Source organism: Nycticebus coucang, chromosome 4, assembly GCF_027406575.1.
Source record: "Nycticebus coucang isolate mNycCou1 chromosome 4, mNycCou1.pri, whole genome shotgun sequence".
NCBI classification, from domain to species: domain Eukaryota; kingdom Metazoa; phylum Chordata; class Mammalia; order Primates; family Lorisidae; genus Nycticebus; species Nycticebus coucang.
In genome coordinates this window covers 115,809,887-115,834,618 of record NC_069783.1, presented here as the reverse complement: position 1 = coordinate 115,834,618, position 24,732 = coordinate 115,809,887, and the positions used below count along the sequence as shown (strand labels likewise).

Below are 24,732 nucleotides of genomic sequence, written 5' to 3'. Positions count from 1 at the left end.
AATAGATTACAACTTTCTTTATCCAGTCTGTTGAACTGTACTGTAAAAGTACAGTCAGCTCTCTAAATCTATATCCATGGATTCAGTCAACCTTGGGTCAAGAATATTCAAGAATGGCCAGGTGCAGTATGGCTCACGCCTGTAATCCTAGCACTCTGGGAAGCTGAGGCAGGTGGACTGCCTGAGTTCACGAGTTCGATACCAGCCTGAGCGAGTGCAAGACCCCATCTCTACTAAAAATGAAAAAATAAAACAAGATGATTGCTTGAGCCCACAAGTTTGAGGTTTTTGTGAGCTATGATGCCACGGCACTCTACCGAGGGCAACGAAGTGAGACTTTGTCTCAAAAAAAAAAAAAAAAGAATATTCAAGAAAAAAATTGGGTGGTTACGTCTGTGCTGAATGTGTGTAGACTTTTTTTCTTGTCATTTCCTAAACAATATAGTATAACAGGTATTTACATGGCATTTGCATTTTGTTAGATATTGTAAGTAATAGATGATTTAAAGTATTCTAGTGGATGTACAAAGGTTATGTGTAAATACTATGCCATTTTGTATAAGTGACAAGCAATGTGGATTCCCCAAAAAAGGAACCGAGTACCCCACAGATACTGAGGAGATTGTATTCTTGTCAGCCCTGCTGTGTATAAAATGACAGTGGTTGATTTTCTTGTTTTGTCATTTAATTTAGCTAGGATTAGAAATATTTTAACTTCAGTTCTTAAATTCATACTAGAAACTCTTGAGTACAGCCTCCTAAAGAATTTTGAGAATTCATTATATTGTTAATGTTTTGAAATTTTTTATTCTGTCAGTGAATACCTAGTATTAAATGATCTAATGAGCTATGATATAAAAAGTAAAATGAAGGTCAGGCACGGTGGCTAACATCTGTAATCCTAGCACTCTGGGAGGCCAAGGTGGTTGGATTGCTTGAGCTCACAAGTTCAAGACCAGCCTGAGTAAAAGTGAGACCCCCGTCTCTACTAAAAAAGAGAAAAACTGAGGCAAGAGGATTGCTTGAGCCCAAGAGTTTGAGGTTGCTGTGAGGTATGATGCCACGGCACTCTACCCAGGGCGACAGCTTGAGATGATGTCTCAGAAAAAAAAAAGAAAAAAAGTAAAATGAAAACCATTATTGCTGATGACTGGGTAGCATACTGTTTCTTTGATAAACTAATTGTATGTTTTTAGGGATCCAAATGTGAAGTACAAGTGAAAAACGGAGGTATATATGAAGGAGTTTTTAAAACATACAGTCCTAAGGTAATTTTTATGGTTTTCTTTTTTTTTTTATAAGAGGAAAGAACATTTTCATAATAAATGCTTTACCTGATTTTGAAAAGCACAAAGAAGGATTTTACTCATCAGTTTCAAATGCTGATTATTTTATAGACTGTGTATAATCAAAAAGACTTCTGTATTTACATGCTTATTATTAGCCATTTTTAAGCATTGTGGACTAGTTGAGGGATGAAATGGTTTATGTTTTCCTCTTTTTTATCATTAATATAAAGACAAGCATGTGGGGATTTTTGAATATTTCTGGAAAAAAGGGATATTATCAGGTTCTGTTTAGATAGATTATTTTTGCCTAAGGTATGTACGAAATAGCACCTTGGTGAAGTAAAGAATTTCTATCAAATTTTATTTTGTAAATATTTTGTATATTTACTTGTATTTATGATTTTAGTGCGATTTGGTACTTGATGCTGCACATGAGAAAAGTACAGAATCCAGTTCAGGCCCAAAACGTGAAGAAATAATGGAGAGTATTTTGTTTAAATGTTCAGACTTTGTTGTGGTACAATTCAAAGATATGGACTCGAGTTATGCAAGAAGAGGTGAGTTTCAATTTCCTAAATATGTCTCATGGTTTATTGGGTTTATTCAAGCAACGATTCTTCCCATTTATCACATAGACTTTTTAAAAAAGAAGTATGGGGCGGCGCCTGTGGTTCAGTGAGTAGGGCACCAGCCCCATATACCGAGGGTGGTGGGTTCAAGCCCAGCCCCAGCCAAACTGCAACAAAAAAATAGCTGGGCGTTGTGGCGGGCGCTTGTGGTCCCTGCTGCTCGGGAGGCTGAGGCAAGAGAATTGTGTAGGCTCAAGAGCTGGAGGTTGCTGTGAGCTGTGTGATGTGATGGCACTCTACAGAGGGCAGTACAGTGAGACTCTGTCTCTACAAAAAAAAAGAAAAGTATGTAATTTCTAGAATAACCTAATTAATACCTTTTTTTTAGAAAAATCAGAATATTAATGCCGTTTTGCTGGAAAAATATTAAAAACTTTAGAGAAGGGCAGCGCCTGTGGCTCAGTGAGCAGGGCGCCAGCCCCATATACCGAGGGTGGTGGGTTCAAACCCGGCCCCGGCCAAATTGCAACAAAAAAAATAGCTGGGCGTTGTGGTGGGCGCCTGTAGTCCCAGCTACTCGGGAGGCTGAGGCAGGAGAATCGCCTAGGCCCAGGAGTTGGAGGTTGCTGTGAGCTGTGTAACGCCACGGCACTCTGCCGAGGGTGATAAAGTAAAACTCTGTCTCTACCAAAAAAAAAAAAAAACCTTTAGAGAAATATTATTTGGTACTTTTAGTAGCATAAGTAATTAGAATTTTTGTGTGCTATTAAAAAAAAAAATAGTTTAGTCTGGGTGCAGTGGTTCATGCTTGTACACCCAGCACTTTGGGAGTCTGAGACAGAAGGATCCCTTGAAGCCAGGAGTTTGAGATTAGCATGGTGAACATAGCAAGACCCTTTTCTACAGTATTTATTTTTAAAAAAAAACATTTGTAAACTGTTTTCTGGAGTTTCATGGTCAAGAATATTATAGATTTTACTTAACTGAAATATTTTTATCCTATTTGGCCTATAGTGCTTTAGTTTATAAATGGGCCTATATATTTTGATTTCTGGACAAAAAACAAAGCTTAGGGATAAAGAAGAAAGGCAGAGAGCTGTGTATAAAAAATCGTTTTCTGAATGAATATGAAAAGAAGCAGATAAGAGCGGTGCCTGTGGCACAGTGAGTAGGGTGCTGGCCCCATATACCAAGGGTGGCAGGTTTGAACCTAGCCCTGGCCGAACTGCAACAAAAAAAATAGCCAGGCGTTGTGGCGGGCTCCTGTAGTCCCAGCTACTTGGGAGGCTGAGGCAATCACCTAAGCCCAAGAACCAGAGGGTACTATGAGCTGTGACGCCTCAGCACTTGTTCAAATCCAATCCAGGCCCACCAAACAACAATGACGGCTGCAACCAAAAAATAGCCGGGTGTTGTGGCGGGCGCCTGTAGTCCCAGCTACTTGGGAGGCTGAGGCAAGAAAATCATCTAAGCCCAAGAACCAGAGGGTGCTGTGAGCTGTGACGCTACAGCAGTCTACTGAGGGCGACAAAGTCAGACTCTGTCTCTAAAAAAAAAAAGTATTCCCTGGTTTTCAGTTAAAAAATTGACATTAGTTGGGTGGTGCCTATGGCCCAGTGGGTAGGGTGCCAGCCCCATATACTAAGGGTGGTGGGTTTGAACCTGGCTCCAGCCAAACTGCAACAACAAGACACACACACACAAAAAAAAACATAGCTGGGCGTTGTGGCAGGCGCCTGTAGTCCCAGCTGCTTGGGAGGCTGAGGCAAGAGAATCGCCTAAGCCCAGGAGTTGGAGATTACTGTCTACTGTGATGCCATGGCACTCTACCAAGGGTGATAAAGTGAGACTCTTGTCTTTAAAAAAAAAAAAGACTTTGTTCATAAGCCAAAAGGTAAAATAAAATTTTAGTTAAATTTAATCCATAGTATTCTAAAAGGAGTATTGGCTACCACCACAACAAAAATGTTCCTTATTTTATTGGATATCAGTTCATTGAGCTAACAGCAATTCAGAATATGCTTAGTGTTTTGTTTTGTTTTAAATAAATAGTGAATTGGCTCTTCCCAAATTTGGAAGATTATTACTTCAAGGTTCTTTTTTTTTTTTTTTTTTTTAGACAGAGTCTTATTTTGTTGCCCTCGGTGGAGTGCTATGGCATCACAGCTCATAGCAACCTCCAGCTCTTGGGCTTACGTAATTCTCTTGCCTCAGCCTCCAGAGTAGCTGGTATTACAGGCATCCGCCACAATGCCCAGCTATTTTTTTGTTGCAGTTGTCAATTGTTGGTTAGCTGGCCCAGGCTGAGCTCAAACTCACCATCCTCAGTGCATGTGGCTGGTGCTGTAACCACTGTGCTACGGGTGCCGAGCCTGGCCTAAATCTTTCTTCTGTTGCATTCGGGGATATTAGGGCCAATCAAATATATGTGGTATACTGGCTTCAGTGAAATAACATGCTGTGTCCCTAAACTTGTGTTTAAACTCATGTTTGACTCTAGTATTGTGTAATCCCATATAATACCTTATTTGTGATTGGTCTAATTGGGTTTAGTGTAAAGAATCACTTGGTTATCTGACCCTTTCTGACATTTAGTATAAACTCAAAATAATGAGAAAATAGGTTAATGGCATTAGATCTCCTTCATCAACCATTTGCTCACTCCCCTATTTACATATTTATCTTCTTGGCTGTCAGTCGTTCTTTTTCCTCTGATTTTAGTAGAGAGGATGTTTCAGCCTAACAGGTCTAGGTATGCCCTTGATTCTCCCTTCTCTCACCTGCTCCTTTATCCCATTTCTCAGTTTCTGGACTCTCAAACTTCTCCCTTTCTACCTACTCCTTCTCAAGTCCCTCTAATCCTTAAAAGATCCTTTTTTAATTCTGAATTTGTATGGCTATTATCCTACCTGAGGCCACCATTAATCTCTAATTCCCAGGTTCTTTAGACTCTTTTTTTTTCTCTCTTTACTGATGCACTTGACACTGTTGGTTTCACCCTCCTTCAGAATTTACTTTTCTTTATTTCTTGTGTTTATTGTGATCATTCCTTCACTGCTTCATTCCTGGGCTTCTTTTCTTTCACACTGCTCTTAAATATGTTTGTGTTCCCAGCATTTGTCTCTTTGCCCACTGTTCTCAGCACATGATACTCATTTATATGCTGTTATAATTTCAGCTACCTTGTGTAGGTTTTTTCCCCCCACATCTGTGTATTATTGTCCTTAAACCATGTTGTATTAAAATTTAATGTGTCTGTCTCCCCCATTATACTTAGAGCTCTTTGTGCTTGGATATTGTATTTTTTTATTCTCATGGCCTAGTATCATTTTTTGGCACATGGTACAGGCACAATATGAATATCTTAATAAATAAAATTGAGCGGTGCAATACACTATTTATTTATTTAATTTATGAGACAAGAGACTCTGTCACCCTGGATAGAATGCCATGGCGTCATAGCTCATAACATCCTCAGACTCTTGGGCTTCAGCAGTCCTCTTGCCTGTACTTCCCAAGTAGCTGGGGCTGTGTGTGTGCCATCTAGTTTTTCTATATTTAGTAGGGATGGGGTCTTATGGGGTCTTGCTCTTTTTCAGGCTGGTTTCAAACACCTGAGCTCAAGCAATCCATCTGCCTTGGCCTCCCAGAGTACTAAGATTATAGGTGTGAGACATCACTCCCAGCCTTATTTGTTTTGAGACAAAGTCTCACTTTGTCACCCTGGGTAGAGTGCCATGATGTCTTAGCTCATAACAACCTCAAGCTCCTGGGGTAAAGAGATCCTCTTGCCTCAGCCTCTCAAGTTGCTGGAACTACAGGCACCTGCCACAATGTCTGGTTATTTTTAGAGACAGGGTCTTGCTCTTGCTGAGAGGCTGGTTGGTCTTGAACTCCTGAGCTGGGGCAGTGTACCCACCTTGGCCTCTTAGAGTGCTAGGATTATAGGCAGGAGCCACCATTGACTGGCTCTAAGTTTTTCTATTTTTAGTAGAGACAGGATGTCAGTCTTGCTCAGGCTGGTCTGAAAGAACTCCTGAGCTGAAGCAGTCTCTCCACCTCAGCCTCCCAAAGTGCTACCATTACAGGTGTGAGCCACCACACCCTGAATCACTTTTAAAGAGGCATTATTTTATGTATAGTGTGAAAAAGCTTTAAGTGGGCTTTTACATAAATAGCAATCCAAGTAATACTTACCCAGCTCTAGAATCTGTTCATTGCTATGGTTGTTGCTATGAACAGTATAGAGAAATGCAAAAATTTATTTTGAGTCCCTATTGAGAACCTAGTAAAACTATAACTTTTCATTCTAGAAAAAGCATAACAGACTTTTACATTGACTTTCATGGTGTTCACAGTTTCTTCAGCAAATTTATGTGCTCCATGTAGAGAAGTTCTGCTCCAGGTATTTTCAGAATTGGAGATAACATGTGAAAGAATTCAAGAAAAATGAAGTGTTGAACTTGATGTTACTGAATTCTAAATGGAGTCAGATATGTGGAGGGTTGTATACATTGTAGAGTATGAAGGTGTAATAGAGAGCAGTGAGAAATACAAACCTATAGATTGTGGTATTCTGGTATTTCACTATGGTGTTCTGGCGTGGTTGTCCTTTTGGTCTGATAGGGCAAGGCTCTGTGAGTGACAAAGAAGGATATTTTCTGAAGGACGTGACTTAGAAATGCTATGTCATTTTCTGGAGATAGGTGCCTGAGCATGCTGTGGCCTGGGAAGCTTTGAATTCTAAGGAGTCTAAATGTGTTCCAGATTCATCAATGGGAGGTACTGTACTAAGACAGGCAAGCATGCAGGCTTGCTGGTAGGTTCTTATGGCTGGGAGTGCAGTAGGCTCTATATAGATGGGCAGGAAGTGCTGAAGTTGGACAGGTGGGCATCCCTAAAGGTAGGCAGGTGATCAGGATGGGTAGCTTGTCCTTTTAGGTAACCTGTGGGAGGTAGGCAGGTGAAGCGATAGGCATTCAGTCTAAGTGCTGTCCAGGTTTCTTGGCAAGAAAAGGAGTTGACTTGGGCCCTGGACTTTGGGAATTATAGTGAGCTAGCTGTAAGTAGCTCGCAGTGATAAAGTACTTCTCTATTAAATCTGAACCATTAGAAAGATTACTGCTGGGCAGTGGGTGCCTTTGGCTAAAGGAGTAGGACCCCGGCTCCATATACCAGAGATGGCGGGTTCAAACCCAGCCCCGGCCAAAAACTGCAAAAAAAAAGATTACTGCCTCAGCTTTGCTATAGTTTTTTTTTTTTTATAGAGACAGAGTCTTACTTTATTGCCCTCGGTAGAGTGCCGTGACGTCACAGGACTCACAGCAACCTCCCGCTTTTGGGCTTCCTCGATTCTCCTGCCTCAGCCTCCCGAGCAGCTGGGACTACAGGCGCCCGCCACAACGCCTGGCTATTTTTTTGTTACAGTTCAGTATATGGGGCCGGCACCCTACTCACTGAGCCACAGGTGCCATCCCTTTGCTAGGTTTGTTAAGAAGCCAGATATATGGCATAATATGTGTTTATGCTGGGGCATTTATTGTGGGCAAAGTGGAAGTGGTACAGAGATTATTGAGATTTTAAAAAAGGAAAAGAAAACAGGTAAAGGCTGGGAGTGGTGGTTCACGCCTATAATCCCAGCACTCTGGGAGGCCGAGGCAGGTGGATTGCCTGAGCTCACAGGTTTGAGACCAGCCTGAGCCAGAGCGAGACCCTGCCTCTAAAAATAGCCAGGGTTGTGATGGGTCCCTGTAGTTCCAGCTACTGAGGAGACTGAGGCAGTAGAATCGCTTGAGCCCTGAGAGTTTGAGGTTGCTGTGAGCTATGATGCCACTGCACTCTACCGAGGGTCACAAAATAATACTCTGTCTCAAAAAAAAGAGAAAAAGAAAACAGGTAGAATGGAACTAGGAGATGGAAAGCTAAACAGATTAGCTTGTGGTTCACGAGAGAATAGCATTGTGTGTTTATTAAAATACAATGTTGTAGGTGGCGGCTGTGGCTCAGTGGGTAGGGCACCGGCCCCATGTACCAAGGTTGGCGGGTTTGAACCTGGCCCCGGCCAAAGTGCAACGAAAAAATAGCTGGGCATTGTGGTGGGCACCTGTAGTCCCAGCTATTCAGGAGGCTGAGGCAAGAGAATCACTTAAGCCCAGGAGTTGGAGGTTGCTGTGAGCTGTCATGTCACGGTACTCTACAGAGGGCAATAAAGTGAGACTCTGTCTCTAAAAAAAAAAAAAAGATGTTATAGCTGGGTGTGCTGGCTCACACCTGTAATCCTCACTTTGGAAGGCTGAGGGGGGTAGAATGCTTGAGTTTAAGAGTTCAAGACCAGCCTGAGCAAGAGTGAGACCCTGTCTCTACTAAAAATAGAAAAACCTGGTGGTAGGTGCCTGTAGTTCCAGCTACTTGGGAGGCTGAGGCAAGAGGATAACTTGAGCCCAAGAATTTGAAGTTGCTGCGAGCTACCCAGGGCAACAGAGTGAAACTCTGTCTCAAAAAAAAAAAAAAAAAAAATCTTGTTCTGGCTCAGCGCCTGTGGTTTAGTGGTTAGGGCACCAGCCACAAATACAAGGCAAGGCAGGTTCGAACTGGGCCCTGGCCTACTAAACAACAATGACAATTGCAACAAAAAAAATAGTCGAGCGTTGTGGCAAGGCACCTGTAGTCCCAGCTACTTGGGAGGCTGAGGCAAGAGAATCACTTAAGTCCAAGTGTTAAAGGTTGCTGTGAGCTATGACGCTACAGTACTCTACCGAGGGTGACAGAATTAGACTCTGTCTGAAAAATCTTGTTCCATTTATTAAAATTATTATTTTTATACTTTTTTTTGTTTTTGAGACAGAGTCTCACTGTGTTGCCCTGGGTAGAATGCTGTGGCGTCACAGCTCACAGCAACCTCAAACTCTTGGGCTTAAGCGATTCTCTTGCCTTAGCCTCCCAAGTGGCTGGAACTACAGGCACCCACCACAATGCCTGGCTAATTTTTATACATTTTTAGAGCACATAAAAATTCTTAGGTGCTCTTTATGTATGCCAAGTTCAGACCAATAGCCCTTCATTTGTTTGTTTGTTTGTTTGTTTTTTGAGACAGAGTCTCACTTTGTTGCCCCTGGTATGTGCTATGGCATCACAGCTCACAGCAATCTCCAAGTCCTGGGCTCAATCGATTCTCCTGCCTCAGCCTCCCAAGTAGCTGGGACTAAGATACCTGCCACAACTCCCAGCTATTTTTAGAGATGAGGGTCTTACTCTTGCTTAGGCTGGTCTCTAATCCATGAGCTCAGGTGATCCACCTGCTTCAGCCTCCCAAAGTGTTAGGATTACAGACGTGAGCCACCTAGCCTGGCCTTAGCCCTTCATTTATTAAAAGTTAAACAAAATAGGCTGGGCATAGTGCCTGTAATCCCAGCACTTCAGGAGACTGAAGCAGTTTTGCTTGAGGCCAGGAGTTTGTGTGTAGTCAGTGCTTCCTTTCTTTCTATTGCCAAATAACATTCTATTATATGGGCATACTACATTTTGTTTATCCATTCATTAGTTGATGGGTAGTTAGTTTCCACTTTTCGACTGTTGTGAATACAGCTACCAGTGTTGATGTACAGGTTTTTGTGTGGGCATAATGTTTTCATTTCTCATGCATGTATATATGATATACCTACAAGGAAATTACTGGGTGATGTGGCAGGTAACTTACTTTTTCGTTGAGACAGAGTCTCACTTTGACATCCTCAGTAGAGTGCTGTGGCTGTGGCGTCATAGCTCACAGCAACCTCAAAGTCTTGGGCTTAAGCCATTCTCTTTCCTCAGCTTCCCAAGTAGCTGGAACTACAGGCGCCTGCCACAATGCTGGTGTATTTTTTGTTGCTGTTGTTGTGGTGGTTGTTTAGCAGGTCTGGACTGGGTTCGAACCCACCAGCCCTGGAGCATTTGGCCGGCACCCTAACCACTTGAGCTACAGGTGCCCAGCGGCAGGTAACTTTTTGTTTAATCTATTATACCTTTTGAGGACTTCTGAGTTGTTTTTTAAAGTAGCCATATCATTTTACAGTCCCCTCAGATACATGAGGGTTCCAATTTTTTTTTTTTTTTTGGTAGAGACAGAGTCTCACCCCATGGCCCTCTGTAGAGTGCTGTGGCCTCACATAGCTCACAGCAACCTCCAACTCCTGGGCTTAAGCGATTCTCTTGCCTCAGCCTCCCGAGCAGCTGGGACTACAGGCGCCTGCCACAATGCCCAGCTATTTTTTGGTTGCAGTTTGGCCGGGGCCGGGCTTGAACCCGCCACCCTCGGTATATGGGGCTGGCGCCCCACCCACTGAGCCACAGGCGCCGCCCGAGTGTTCCAATTTTTTCATATTCGCATAAGCATTTATTTTCTCTTTGATTATACCTATCCTAGTGGGTGGGTGTGAAGTAGAATCTCACTGTATTTTTTTTCTGTTTACAATTTTACTGAGAAAATTTCATATGCGTATATGGTGAAAAGTTCAAAAAATAAGAATATAGCAGGTAAGGCTAGTCCCTGTTTCCTTCTAGCACATGAAATGTTAGGTTTCTTTTCAGAGGTTTTCTGTATTTATTTGTATTTTTATACATTTAAGAAATACAGTCAAGCATGGTGGCTCATGCCTGTCATACTAGCACTCTGGGAGGCTGAGGCAGGTGGATTGGTTGAGTTCAGGAGTTTGAGACCATCCCAAGCAAGAATGAGACCCCCATCTCTACCAAGATAGAAAAAACTAGCCTGGGCTCAGCGCCTGTAGCTCAAGCAGCTAAGGCGCCAGCCACATACACCAGAGGTGGTGGGTTTGAATCCAGCCCAGGCCTGCCAAACAACAATGATAGCTGCAACCAAAAAATAGCCGGGCGTTGTGGCAGGTGCCTGTAGTCCCAGCTACTTGGGAGGCTGAGAGAGAATTGCTTAAGCCAAGGAGTTGGAGGTTGCTGTTAACTGTGATGCCACCCTGGCACTCTACCCAGGGTGATAGCTTGAGGCTCTGTCTCAAAAAAAAAGGAAAAACTAGCCTGACATAGTGGCACAAGCCTGTAGTCCTAGCTACTCTGGAGGCTGAAGAAAGAGGATCGCTTGAACTCTATAGAGTTTGTGGTTATGGTGAGCTATGATGTCGCAGTATTTTACTCAGGGCGACAGTGGTGATTGTGGTGAACTATGATGTCACAGCATTCTACTCAGAGACTTGGTGTCCAAACAAAACAAAATATATTATACTTGTTCTCTGTATCTTCCATTTTTCCTTTTTAAAAAAATTTTTTTAAGGTGGGGCATGATGGCTCACGCCTATAATCCTAGCACTCTGAGAGGCCAGAGTGAGTGTATCACTTGAGCTCAGGAGTTTTATACCAACCTGAGCAAGACTGAGACCCCCGTCTCTAAAAATAGCCAGGCGTTGTGGCAGGCACCTGTAGTCCTAGCTACTTGGGAGGCTGAGGTAAGAGAATCCAAGATTTTGAGGTTGTTGTGAGCTATGACACCATAGTACTCTACTAGGGGCAACAAAGTGAGACTTTGTCTCAAAAACAAAACAGAAATGTATATATACGTTTATTGGATATAATGAGCCCTATTGCTACATTGATATAATATAGAATGATTAACTTGACCTAATTAACATATCCATCACCTTTAATTTCCAAAATAACTTTCTAATTATTATGTTTGGGGATCAGATTTTCAATGCTCATCTGTCTGTTTCCCTCTCTTTTTTTTCTTTGAGAGAGGTTTTGCTGTTGCCTAGGTTAGGATGCAGTGGCATCATTGTAGCTCACTGCAACCTCAAACTTTTGTCTTCAAGTGATGCTCCTTACCTTAGCCTCCCAAGTATCTGTGACTACAAGTGTGCATCACCACACCCCACTAATTTTTTAATTTTAATTTTGTGTAGAGATGGGGACTTGCTGTTGCCCAGGGGTAGTCTTGAACTCCTCTTGGGCTAAAGGAATCCTCCTACCTTGGCCTCCCAACGTGCTAGGATTCTAAGTGTGACCCACCATTTCTGGCCTGGAGTTTCTCTTTAACATCCAAAAATAACTACAATTATTATATTTGGGAGTCAGATTTTCATTGTGTTTTCATTACAGTTTTTTTTTTTTTTTTTTTTTTTGAGACAGTCTTACTCTTTTGCCTAGGCTAGAGTGCCGTGGCATCACCCTAGCTCATAGCAACTTCAAACTCCTGGGTTCAAATGATCCTCCTCCCAAATAGCTCCATCTATAGGTCCCCAACAATACCTAGCTAATTTTTATGTTTTTAGTAGAGATAGGGTCTTGCTCTTACTCAGGCTGATCTCGAAACTCCCAAGCTCAAGCAGTCCTCCTGTCTCGGCCTCTCAGAGTGCTAGGATTACAGGGGTGAGCCACTACGTCCAATCTCATTATAGTGATACTATTTTATGAAAATTATTTTGGAGATAAAAGCAATAAACTTTACTTCCTTGGAAGGAAATCGTAAAGTAGAATGGTTAATCATTCTGCTACAGTATTGGATCCCTAAAATTCCTATGATAGGTTGAGTCATAGAGGCCAGGATTTATTTTTCTAGTCCAAGATAGTACACTTCCTAAAAGAATTCACATCTTTTTCATCCATTCTTTTTCTTCAGGTATTTGAAGTGAAATAATACAGATGGAAGGATTCGTTTGGCTTAAGTATGGGAACAAAGTTATTGTTTTATTCCTTTTACCTTACCCTATAAACTTGGTAATGTCATGTTATATTCTTTTCTTTCTCTTTGTTCCCTCATATTTTGTATCAGACATTGCTCTGATCTCCTAATTAACTTTTCTTCCATATTTCTCATTTTTAGTTAGTCTTGGACATTGGTATAAAAAAATTCTTAGGTGGCCAGGTGTGGTGGCTCACACCGATAATCCTAGCACTGTGGGAGGCCAAGGCAGGTGGATCTCCTGAGCTCAGGAGATGTAGACCAACCTGAGCAAGAGGAGACCCCATCTCTACTAAAATAAATAAATAAATAAATAAATAAATAAATAAATAAATAGAGCATTGTGGTAGGTGCCTATAGTCCCAGCTACTCAGGAGGTTGAGGCCAAAGCGTTACCTGAGTCTAGGAGTTTAAGGTTGCTGTGAGCTATGATGATCCTACAGCACTCTAGCCTGTGCAATAGAGTGAGACTCTGTCCTAATAATAAATATTTATATATTTATAATAAATAATACATATATTATTAATAAATAATATACATATATATAAACATATGTTTTGAAGTCTTCCTTCAAAATCTTGAGTGGCTATTACTGCTTAGACTGCAGTGGTTCTCAACCTGTGGGTTGCGACCCACAGGAACTTGTGTTAAAGGGCCACAGCATTAGGAAGGTTGAGAACCACTGGCTTAGAGGATAAAGTTGAGATGCCATCCATACCTTGGCATTGTGGGTCTTTTCTAGTGGAACTTCTTTTTCAACCTTATCTTTCATTATCCACCAATATATTTCTTGACTTAAGCTGGTGTTTTATGCATTGTTGGACATTTCTGCTGCCAAATTTGAACTTGCTTCTTTTACTTCCGGATTTACTCTCCAACTTAAAAAAAATCTACCTTAGTTAGGTACGGTGGTGGTATGTGGCCTGCAGTCTTATCTATGTGGGAGGATGAGGCAGGATTGCTGAGCCTAGTTAGAGTGCAGCCCTAGGTAACATATTGGGACCCCATCTCTATTTACAAAAATAATAAAACCAAATTATGTTCCTAGAATTTTAGATAGTTTTTTAAGACCAACCTTCTTTTCTCTTTAGAAACTTCTCTGACCTTTCCTTCTTACTTGTGTTTGTTTGATTGCCTATAACAATGGTTGTTAAGTTTTATGTTTTATTTTTAGCATTGGTTCATTATTTCTCCCTCTAATGAAATACATACAGTGCTTAATCCCAGTTAAAACAAGGCATTGGTGGTGGTGGTGGTGGTGAAGAGCAGGGGTGTCCTAGAAGCCTACCTACTCAGCTTTCCCCTTGTCTGCTGGACTGCCCTGAAGAAGTCATATGCTTCCGGGGCGGCGCCTGTGGCTCAGTCGGTAAGGCGCCGGCCCCGTATACCCAGGGTGGCGGGTTCAAACCCGGCCCCAGCTAAACTGCAACCAGAAAATAGCCAGGCGTTGTGGTGGGCGCCTGTAGTCCCACCTACTCGGGAGGCTGAGGCAAGAGAATCGCTTAAGCCCAGTAGCTGGAGGTTGCTGTGAGCTGTCTGATGCCATGGCACTCTAATGAGGGCAATAAAGTGAAACTCTGTCTCTACCAAAAAAAAAGAAGTCATATGGTTCCATGAAACACAGTTGGAGAAACAGTGGTCTTCTTCATATACTGAACACTTAGTCAGCTTTATGAATCTTCATGTGGTATCTTTTTGTCAGTATATTGTGTCTCTTAATATGTTAAGATTTTCTGGAGTTTAGAAAACAAGCTTACAGAATTAAGAATGTGTTCACTTACAGTGTCTAATATAGTGATGTATTGGTAGTAGGTACTCAAAGGCTGGCGCCCTGCCCACTGAGCCACAGGCGCTGCCCTCTTTTTTTATTTTTGTTCTTTTAATTGACAAAGTGCAGCCAAAGCATATTCTTTTGACAGAAGGTTGTTTCTAGTAGGCATCTTAGTACCCTTGTGAAATCTGTCTATCTATCTATATAAGAAACAAGATCTCAATGATTAACTTTAAAAATAGGACCCACACAAATCTTACGCAAGTAGAAAAGTCAGAGGCAGAGGTAAAGGAATAAAGTATTATTCAGGCATGTATACAAGCTATTTTAAGGCCTTTTAAAATAATTTGTTCTAGCTTTTGCATGTATTAGACATGCACACATATTTGAATTTTTATCTAAGCTCTTAAGATATCTATTTGTTAGTAATACAAAATCTATTTCACTAAGGTGTCAGTTTAAAATCATAGGATTAAAAGATAACCTTATCTTAGAGATTCACTTATTTTTTCTGCTAATCAGGGTAAAAACAACCCCTTTTCTACCTATGGGTCACAAAACTCATTTATCATGTTCAAGTGACCTTGGTGGTTGTTCACTGGGAAAATGACATCCTATTTTATTAAGGTAAGAATTTTTAAAAATTATTTAAATTTCTGTTTAAAATTTGGGAATTTAGGTAGTTGGCCTTAATATTGTGGAATCTGTCCTGTTCTACAGAATGTTGTTAGGTGACATGTCACTTTGTTTGCCAGTGTATTGTATTTTTCGCATCTATTGAAAAATCAGTTTTGCCATTAGTGATTTTATTTTTTTTAGACAAATGACTTCTAAAGAAAGTGGTTGGAAATTGCAGCTGGTGGAAGAAAAGTGATTATGAGCAGAGGGAAGGTTCTTTTGCCTATTTTTTGGTACATGTGCTGCAGAGAGATCCTGGTTTCCTCTCCCAACTTTACCATGTATGAAGTCAGGATGAGCTATTTTGTTTTGATACTTTAGCTCTTTTTGATTTATTCTTTTCTGATAAGGTTTGCGTTGAAGGAAAAAACTCTTGAGACTGACTTTTATGGATCTAACCTCAAAGACTTGAATTTTGTGCTTATATAATTGTTACCTGTGGGGTGTATCAGTCAAACCATGTCTGATATATATATATATATATATATATTTTTTTTTTTTTTTGTAGAGACAGAGTCTCACTATGGCCCTTGGTAGAGTGCCGTGACCTCACACAGCTCACAGCAACCTCCAACTCCTGGGCTTAAGCAATTCTCTTGCCTCAGCCTCCCGAGTAGGTGGGACCACAGGCACCCGCCACAACGCCCGGCTATTTTTTGGTTGCAGTTTGGCCGGGGCCGGGTTTGAACCCACCACCCTCGGTATATGGGGCCGGCGCCTTACCAACCGAGCCACAGGCGCCGCCCCATGTCTGATATTTTAAACGTTAAATAATTCTACTTGACAGCCCTGGAATTAGGGAAAAGATAGTTGTGATTATTCAAAATGGGCATTATTCACTGCTGCATTTGTTTATAGCCATGTGCTACTGCCTGGGGTATTTTGTAATGTAACTTTTGAACTTTGTGGTATTTAAAACAAAGGGATGTATACCTTTGGGATGTGTTCAAGTTTGTCATACTTTTGTGGCTACTCCCCTGATGTCTTCAAATGTTAGCTTCCAAATACAGTTTACCCTCCGTGTCTGGATTTAACCAACCAAGAACCAAAAATATTCAGGGGAAAAAAGCATCTGTACTGAACATGTACAGACTTTTTTTTTCTTGTCATTATTCCCTGAACAGAGGATGTTTACAATATACAGGAGAATATGCGTAGGTTATATGTAAATACCCTGCCATTGTATATAAGGGACTTGGGCATTTTGGTATACAAAGATTTTGTACCATTTGGTATACAGAGATTTTGGTATCTTTGAAAGATCCTATAACTAGTCCCCCATGGATGCTGAGAAATTTATTTTCAAGTTTTTTTTTTTGATCAGAACACTATAATTCAGTCCTTTTCATCCCCCTACAATTCTTTTGTAGCAGCTTGCTTTCATGACTTTGTCGTCACTTGTAACTGCTTCTCTTCCAGAACACTCCCTAAGTACTGCTCTGATCTTAGCTATCTTAACCTTTACTCTTCTACTTTCTCTCTCCATGCCCTTTACAGAACTGTCTGTTCTTCCCTTGCCATTTCTTTATTTGCAGGTTTGTTTGGTTTTTTTGGCCGGGGCCAGGTTTGAACCCAGCAACTCTGGTATATGGGGCCGGCACCCTACTCCTTTGAGCTACAGACGCCATCCACCATTTCTTTATTTGAAATGGAAAAAACTGAGTCATTTGTGTGACCCTTCTTTGCCTTCTTTTTTTTTTTTTGGAGACAGAGTCCCACTATATTGCCTTGGTAGAGTGCTAAGGTGTCACAGCTCACAGTAACCTCTAACTCTTGGGCTTAAGCAATTCTCTTGCCACAGCCTCCCAAGGAGCTGAGACTATAGTCGCCCAGCTATTTTTTTTGTTGTTGCAGTTGTCATTGTTATTTAGCAGGCCTGGGCCAGTTTCAAACCTGCCTGCCTCCGTGTATGTGGCCAGCGCCCTAACCACTGAGCTACAGCACCAAGACTGCCTTCCATTTTTAACTCTTGTCTACCACTGTAGCCAGCCCGCTGGGTGGCTGGGGAAGCTCCCATTGGGGTACTTCAGAGAGAGGAGTATAAGGTTTCTACCTCTTGCTGGAGCTTCAGGAGATCTCTGGTAGATTCTTTTTTTAAATCTGTTTCTGCAACCTAATGACCACCGTTTCCAGTCCTTTACTCATTTCCCTTATTCATAGGAGAATGCTCTTCCTGCTTGCTAAGGCATATAGGCAGAAGACTTAACCTGGGTCCGTGCATTCTTTTTTTGGGAGACAGAGTTTCAAGCTGTAGCCCTTGGTAGAGTGCCGTGGTGCCACAGCAACCTCAAACTCTTGGGCTTAAGCCAGTGGTTCTGAACCTTCCTAATGCCTCAGTGTATTTTCATTGTTAAAAAGGGGTCGAGACCCACAGGTTGAGAACCTCTGGCTTAAGTGATTCTCTTGCCTCAGCCTCCCAAGGATCTGGGACTACAGGCAACCCCCACAACGCCCGGCTATTGTTTTTTTTATTGTTGCAGTTGTTTAGCTGGCCCGGGCCAGGTTTGAACCCACCGCCCCAGGTGTATATGGCTGGCTCCATAACCACTGCGCTACCAGCACCGAACCGGATCCATGAATTCTCTCTTTTTTTTTTTTTTTGAGACAGAGCCTCAAGCTGTTGCCCTGATTAGAGTGTTGTGGTGTCACAGCTCACAGCAACCTCCAACTCCTGGGCTTAAGTGATTTTCTTGCCTCAGCCCCCCACGTAGTGGGCACCACAGGCACCTGCCACAACTCCTAGCCATTTTTTGGTTGTAATTGTCATTGTTTGGCAGGCCTGGGCTGGATTTGAACATGCCAGCTCTGGTGTATGTGGCTGGCACCTTAGCCGCTTGAGCTATAGGTGCCGAGCCAGGATCCATGAATTCTTCTTCTTTTTTTTTTTTTATTGGTACAGGCAGACTCTCATATTTATCACCCTCCATAGAGTGCCATGGCATCACCCTGCTCCCAGCAACCTCCAACTCCTGGGCTTAGGCGATTCTCTTGCCTCAGTCTCCTTAGTAGCTGGGACTACAGGCGCCCGCCACAACTCCTGGCTATTTTTTTGTTGCAGTTTGGCTGGGGTTTGAACCCGCCACCCTTGGTATATGGGGCCGGTGCCCCATATATCCACTGAGGGTGGGTCACCCACTGAGACACAGGCGCCGCCCAGATCCATGAATTCTTAAAAGAGATTACAGAGAGGATTCAAAGTAATGATGAACTTGGATGAAAAAAATTTTACATCTTTAATTTCATTACTATTTTAGTGAAATTTAGCATTTCTTTCCATTATAAATGTAGACAACAAACCACTGATATTAGCAGTATCTATGACTTAACACCTATAGAACTCCGTTAATTTCATATCACTTGATGTTGGGGATATCTCAGATTATTTATGTTCATCACTCTTTTGGAAATAAAAGGGTTAAGATTCCTAATCCGGGCCAGGCTCTGTGGCTCACTCCTTATAATCCTAGTGCTCTGGGAGGCCAAGGCCAGGTGGATTGTTTGAGCTCAGTTGGAGACCAGCCTGAGCAAAACCAAGATCTCCTCCCTACTAAAAATAGAAAAAAAACTGAGGCAAGAGGATCACTTGAACCCAAGAGTTAGAAATTGCTGTGAGTTATGACTCCAGGGCAGCAGCTTGAGACTCTGTCTCAAAAAAAAAAAAAAAAAAAAAAAAAAGAATTCCTGATCTGGAGCTTCTCTTGCCTGCACCATCCTTTTGCAATCTCCTTTTGTCTTTGTATCTCTACCTCTTCCCCCATCTAACAATAGTGCCTCTCCACTTGTTCCTTTGGGTTGTTGTTCCTATCCAAGTATCCTGGGCCCTTAACTGTGTTTCTTATCTCCAACGTGATTTTTTTTTTCTTTTTTTGTGAAAGATCTCACTCTGTCCCCCAGGCTAGAGAGTACAGTGGTACCATCATAGCTCACAACAACCTCAAACTCCTAGACTTAAATGATAATCTTGGGTCCATCTCCTGAGTAGCTAGGATTTATAGGCGTGCACTAACATGCTTAACTAATTTTTTTTTTTTTTAAATAGAGACAGTCTTGCTAGGTTGTCCAGGCTAGTCTCAAACTCCTGGCCTCAACTAGTCCTCTCACCTCAGCTTCTAAAATGTTGGGATTACAGGATTTAGCCAGTCCTCACCTATATTCTTTAATATTATCTGTATAGTGCTGTATGTCCTCATAGTATACAATTAACTTGAGTATACAATGAAAATTCCCCCTCTGACCCTTAGTCCCACTTCCCTGGGAAGTCTTTGTTATCTTATTTATTTATTTAGAGACAGAGTCTCACTTTATCACCTTCGGTAGAGTGCTGTGGCATCACAGCTCACAATAACCTCCAACTCCTGGGCTTAGGCGATTCTCTTGCCTCAGCCTCCTGAGTAGCTGGGACTACAGGTGCCCATCACAAACACCTGGCTATTTTTTGTTATAGTTTGGCTGGGGCTGGGTTTGAACCCGCCCTCGGTATATGAGGTCGGTGCCCTACCCACTGAGCCACAAGTGCCGCCCCCTACCAAGTCTTTGGACTCAAATAAAATTCAGAAAATGTTTATACTTTTTTTTTGAGACAGAGTTTCACTTATCACCCTCGGTAGAGTGCTGTGCTATCACAGCTCACAGCAACCTCCAGCTCTTGGGCTTAGGCAATTCTCTTGCCCCAACCTCCTGACTAATTGGGACTATAGGCACCCGCCATAACACCTGGCTATATACATATTTTCTTTATTAAAAAACTTTTTCTCTTAGGCTGTCCTTTGAAATCTGTTAGAAGTACACACATTTATTTAATTCATTTTATTATTTTATATTTTTTTGCAGTTTTGGCCAGGCCCATGATTGAACCCGCCACCCCCGGTATATGGGGCTGGCGCCCTACTCCTTGAGCCACAGGCGCCACCCGTAAAGTAAACATATTTTTAATTCTTCTCTATGTTGGAACCTCTTTACTATCCCTTACTTAATTTCTGCTCAAAGGCCTAGATCAGCTATCACTTTTAAAGCCAGAGCCTTTGAACAGAGCAAGAACTTTGCAATTATATTTTAGCAGTCCTTGCATTAGAATCTAAAAGATTTGTTTCACCCACCCATATCCAGGAGCTCTTTCAGGAAAAAGCAAGGATTGTCTTTGTTAAATATTAATCCCTACCTCACTTAGACTCATGACTAGCACATCGTAGGTACTCAGTAAATGCTAAAAATGATTCAGTGCTCTGTTAGTTGCCAAGTTGGGACTCACTGTAACTGATACTCTATAGTGTATAGATTGGTCCACATGTAACTGATGACATATGAGAAACTATTTTTAAAAGTTGTTGGAAAAATGTTACATTAGCAATAATTAATTAAAATAATATATTGAAATAAGTATTTTCTTTTTTTTCATTTTTTTTTTTTTTTGTGGTTTTTGGCCGGGGCTGGGTTTGAACCCGCCACCTCCGGCATATGGGACCGGCGCCCTACTCCTTGAGCCACAGGCGCCACCCTGAAATAAGTATTTTCTTATCTGGAATGCCTTGTTTGCAAAAAAGTAGATTTAATTGAGATGAAATGTGGAGCTGAGCATTTTGGTAAAGAGTTTTCTGCAAATGTATTTTGAGGGTTTCTGATGTTAATCAGGCTAATGTTAATGATTATTTCACTTGTTTTTTGGTCATTTTGTAGTTTTCATAAATTTTAAGTCTGTATTTATTTATAGCACTAGCATTTCATTTGGCTACTATTTTGGCCCTTTAAAATATTCTCAGACAGGTTTGAATAATATTTCAGAGACATAATTGACTAAGAAGTAAAAGAAGAAAGGTTGAGCCAGAATATGTACTCTGGGTGAGGCACAGAGAAGTGACACATTGGTTCAGACATCTCTTTCTGATCACTATGAGGTGGCACCACTGGCCCAGGAGGACAAAATTTCTGTCCAGAATTAAAAAGGGAAGGTGTGGAAAGCTTGCCTGCTGAGAGGGTAGATAAAGGGTGGGGCGAGGGAGGGGGGATAATCTCGTACCTTTTCCCCCCTAGTTTAAAAACTTTTGTATATCGAAGCACATGTATCATCTTATCTGATAATTTTTATTGTTTTTCCTTTTTCTTTCTATGTCTGTAGTTCCTTCAGAAACAGGTAACACTTTTCTAATAGTCACTTTTAATATTCTTGCCTCTTGCTTTTATTACCTTTGTTTCTTACCATAGAAGATATGGAAAATGAATATATTTTGACTTTTCGCATTGGTAAAATGCATGCAAATTCCCACAGTTATGTGTAGGTTATAGCCAGTTGATTTTTCTAAAATACACGGAAATCCTAGTTGCCATATTAAACTATCGAATATCAAAAATGGTCTTTTAAAAATGTAAATTTGGCTGTTGTTAATAAAATGTCTAGTATTTTACAGTTGTGAAACAAATCAGAATTTACAATAGTGTATATTGGTAACTGCAGAGTGGACACACAGATCTTGCTTCTGTCTGGCTAATGATAAAGTGTGTTGGACTGAAATGTAGAACTTATGGCTACAGTTACCCCATCGTTCAGTCACTACAGTCTCATTTTGTGCTGAATGTCTAAATTGTTTACATCTTTCTCTAAACCCTTTACTTATCTTTAAAATAACTCACTTTTCAGGAAATTTTAAAGTCAACGAATACCATTCTTTTTAGAATCACACTTTTGTGTTTTCCTTTTCCTCATTTCTGCCTTGGAAGAAAACTAAGTAACAACATGTGTAGAGATAATTCGTTTTTAAGACTGATATTGAGAAGATTAATGATAAAAATTTAGCATTAAAGAATTGATTACTGGCACAGCGCCTGTAGCTCAAGCGGCTAAGGCGCCAGCCACTTAACACGAGAGCTGACGGGTTTGAATCCAGCTTGGGCCTGCCAAACAACAATGACAACTACAACCAAAAAATAGGCAGGCGTTGTGGCAGGTACCTGTAGTCTCAGCTACTTGGGAGGCTGAGGCAAGAGAATTGCTTAAGCCCAGGAGTTGGAGGTTGCTGTGAGCTGTGACACCACGGCACTCTACCCAGGGCGACAGCTTGAGGCTCTGTCTCAAAAAAAAAAAATTTTTTTGATTACTTGATAATGGCCTCAAAAAGCTGGGCACAGTGGCTCTCATCCCTATAATCTTAGCATTCTGAGAGGCTGAGGCAGGAGGATCTCTTCAGGAGTTCAAGACCAGCCTGAGCAAAGTGAGACCCCCATCTCTACTAAAAACAGAGAAATTAACCAGATATTGTGGCAGGTGCCTGTAGTCCCAACTACTTGGGAGGCTGAGTCAGGAAGATTGTTGAACCCTAGCAGTTTGAGGTTGCTGTGAGCTAAGCTGAGCCATGGCACTCTAGCCCCAGAGACAGAGTAAGGCTCTGTCTACATTAAAAAAAAAAAAGCCTTTTAAAACAATCTAACAATCTAAATTATGCACAGTTGAATTTTAGCTTGCTATTCCAGGACAGCTCCAATTTGGGGATCCTTTTTTTGTGATTTTGTTTAGAATAATACCATAAAAACATACTTAAGCTATGTATTTTTGTGTATGCATTTGGTTGGTTGGTTGGTTTTTTGAGACAGAGTCTCACTCTATTGCCCTGGGTAGAGTGCTGTGGCATCAGTCTAGCTCACAGCAACTTAAAACTCTGGCTCAAGCAATCTTCTTGCCTCAGCCTCTGAGTAGCTGGGACTATAGGACCCCACCATGACACCCAGCTCATTTTTCTATTTTTAGTAGAGACAGAGGTGTCGCTGTTGCTCAGGCTGTTCTCAAACTTCATTTTTTTTTTTTTTTTTTGGAGACAGAGTCTCACTCTATCACCCTCAGCAAAGTGCCAAAGTGCCGTGGCGTCACACAGCTCACAGCAGCCTCCAACTCCTGGGCTTAGGCGATTCGCATGGCTCCTGAGTAGCTGGGACTACAGGCGCCTACCACAATGCCCAGCTATTTTTTTTGTCGCAGTTTGGCCAGGGCTGGATTTGAACCCACCATCCTTAATATATAAAACTGGTGCCCTACCCACTGAGCCACAGGCACCACCCTGGTCTCAAACTTCTGAGCTCAAGCAGTTCATCCTCCTTGGCCTCCCAAAGTGCTAGGATTTATAGGTGTGAGCCACTACACCTCACCCAGCATTTGATCTTTTGATTTGAGGACAGCTTGGGTCAGTCTCTAGTCTTTTCTAAATGCTTCCACATACACACACAACACTTGCAATGAGAAAATTTTTGTTCATGTAATGCTATAAAAGTCAATAGCTGCTTTGAGCTTTAGTTTTTTGAATAAAAACAGTTATCTCTAATGCTGGGTTTCTGTCTAAATAAACACTTTACTTAAATGTATGCTTTTAAAAAACTAGTATGAAAAGAGCATTAATAGGATCTCATATATAACTTAACCATCCTGTTGCTTCTTGCAGAAGATGATGTGACTGGTTTGGAATTTTTCCTGTAGTCTAGTTTTCTGTTCTAGTTTTGTGAGAATTAAAGGCATTTTAGGATCCTAATTCTAGTTTTGTGAGAATTCAGGGCATTTTAGGATCCTAATGTAAGTTATTATTTGATGGTTTCATGGAACAAATGTTTCAACATTTACATTCTTGAAATTATACATGAGTAAATTAATTTTTTACCAACAATTCACATAACTTTAAGATGATATAGAATAGGGCTTGATTCAGATTAGTATCAAAGCCAGGTTTTTAAGGGCAATCAGTGGCCGATGATAGGGGTGTTGGGAAGTCAGCATTAATCTCTTAGAACTAGCGTTTCCAAAATGTTGTCTCCACCCTAAGGCTTGCTACTCTGGGAATTCTCCTATGGCACACTCTTGGCTCTTAGAATTGCTAGCAATGAGAGCTGTGCTGCTGGGTGAAGCCGGGAGCTGAACATAGAGGAACAATGGTACTTTTATTCCCGAATAAAGTATACAGGCATACACATCCTCACCCACCCTTCTCCTAGATTGGCATGAGACGAGGTTAGAGTTAAGTAGGCTTGAAGTTTCATCACCTTAATGAAGTAGGCTTGAATGGGCATCACTTTGCCCATTTGGGAAACAGTGACAGCAAGTCAAAATCAAAAATCCTTCTGAAATTTTCTCTTTTGAAGAAGTGTGTTTAGCTGTTGATACCTTGATGACAGCTTGTAGTAAGGATGAGGGCACAGTTGCTGGGAGCCTATACTCTCTAGCTGAGCCAGATTGGCAGAAGTATTACTCTCTAGCTGGTGGTAGGTGCTCGCTACCCTATGGACCCAGCAATTTAAGTGCAAGCCTATATCTAAAAAGCATTTCGTAATGTTGTCATTCCCAAATAGACCTTTATTTAGCTTATTCCTAACTCCCAACTAGAGAAAATTTCCTTTGGCAGACAGCAGTATGGCCAGCTGAAAATGTGGATGCCGTGTTCATGTGTACGTTTGCTTTCATAAGCTAGTGGTCTTCAGTAATATGCATAGAGGAGAGGAGGACACAAATAAGTGAGAACATCTTAATGGGAATTTCAGGCAGTACTGGAGGGCCTGAACTCTGTACCAGAGTGGTTATAGGAAAAAGTGGGTTCTGCGATGGGCTGAACTAAAATGGCTTTACTTACTAATATAGAGAATATGTTAGGATGCTGACCCCTCCTTATAAGTGTGGATTTGGAAAATTTTAAAAAGTATACATATATTTGGCTGTAAGCACTCTGGACATATATCTTATTAGTGGATCCATTAAACAAAAGAGGATCTTGTTT

General features: G+C 41.4%; 1 protein-coding gene across 13 annotated transcripts in view; it reads left to right on the top strand.

Moving 5' to 3' along the window:
- The window catches only part of ATXN2 (ataxin 2), a 145,947-nt gene that overhangs the window by 44,339 nt on the left and 76,876 nt on the right, over nucleotides 1–24,732 (top strand). For all 13 annotated transcript variants that reach the window (XM_053590232.1, XM_053590238.1, XM_053590237.1 and 10 more), the window contains exons 4-5: nucleotides 1,197–1,268; nucleotides 1,696–1,846. In XM_053590232.1, the coding sequence (XP_053446207.1) occupies nucleotides 1,197–1,268; nucleotides 1,696–1,846 (223 nt within the window). The remainder of the gene's footprint in view (nucleotides 1–1,196; nucleotides 1,269–1,695; nucleotides 1,847–24,732) is intronic.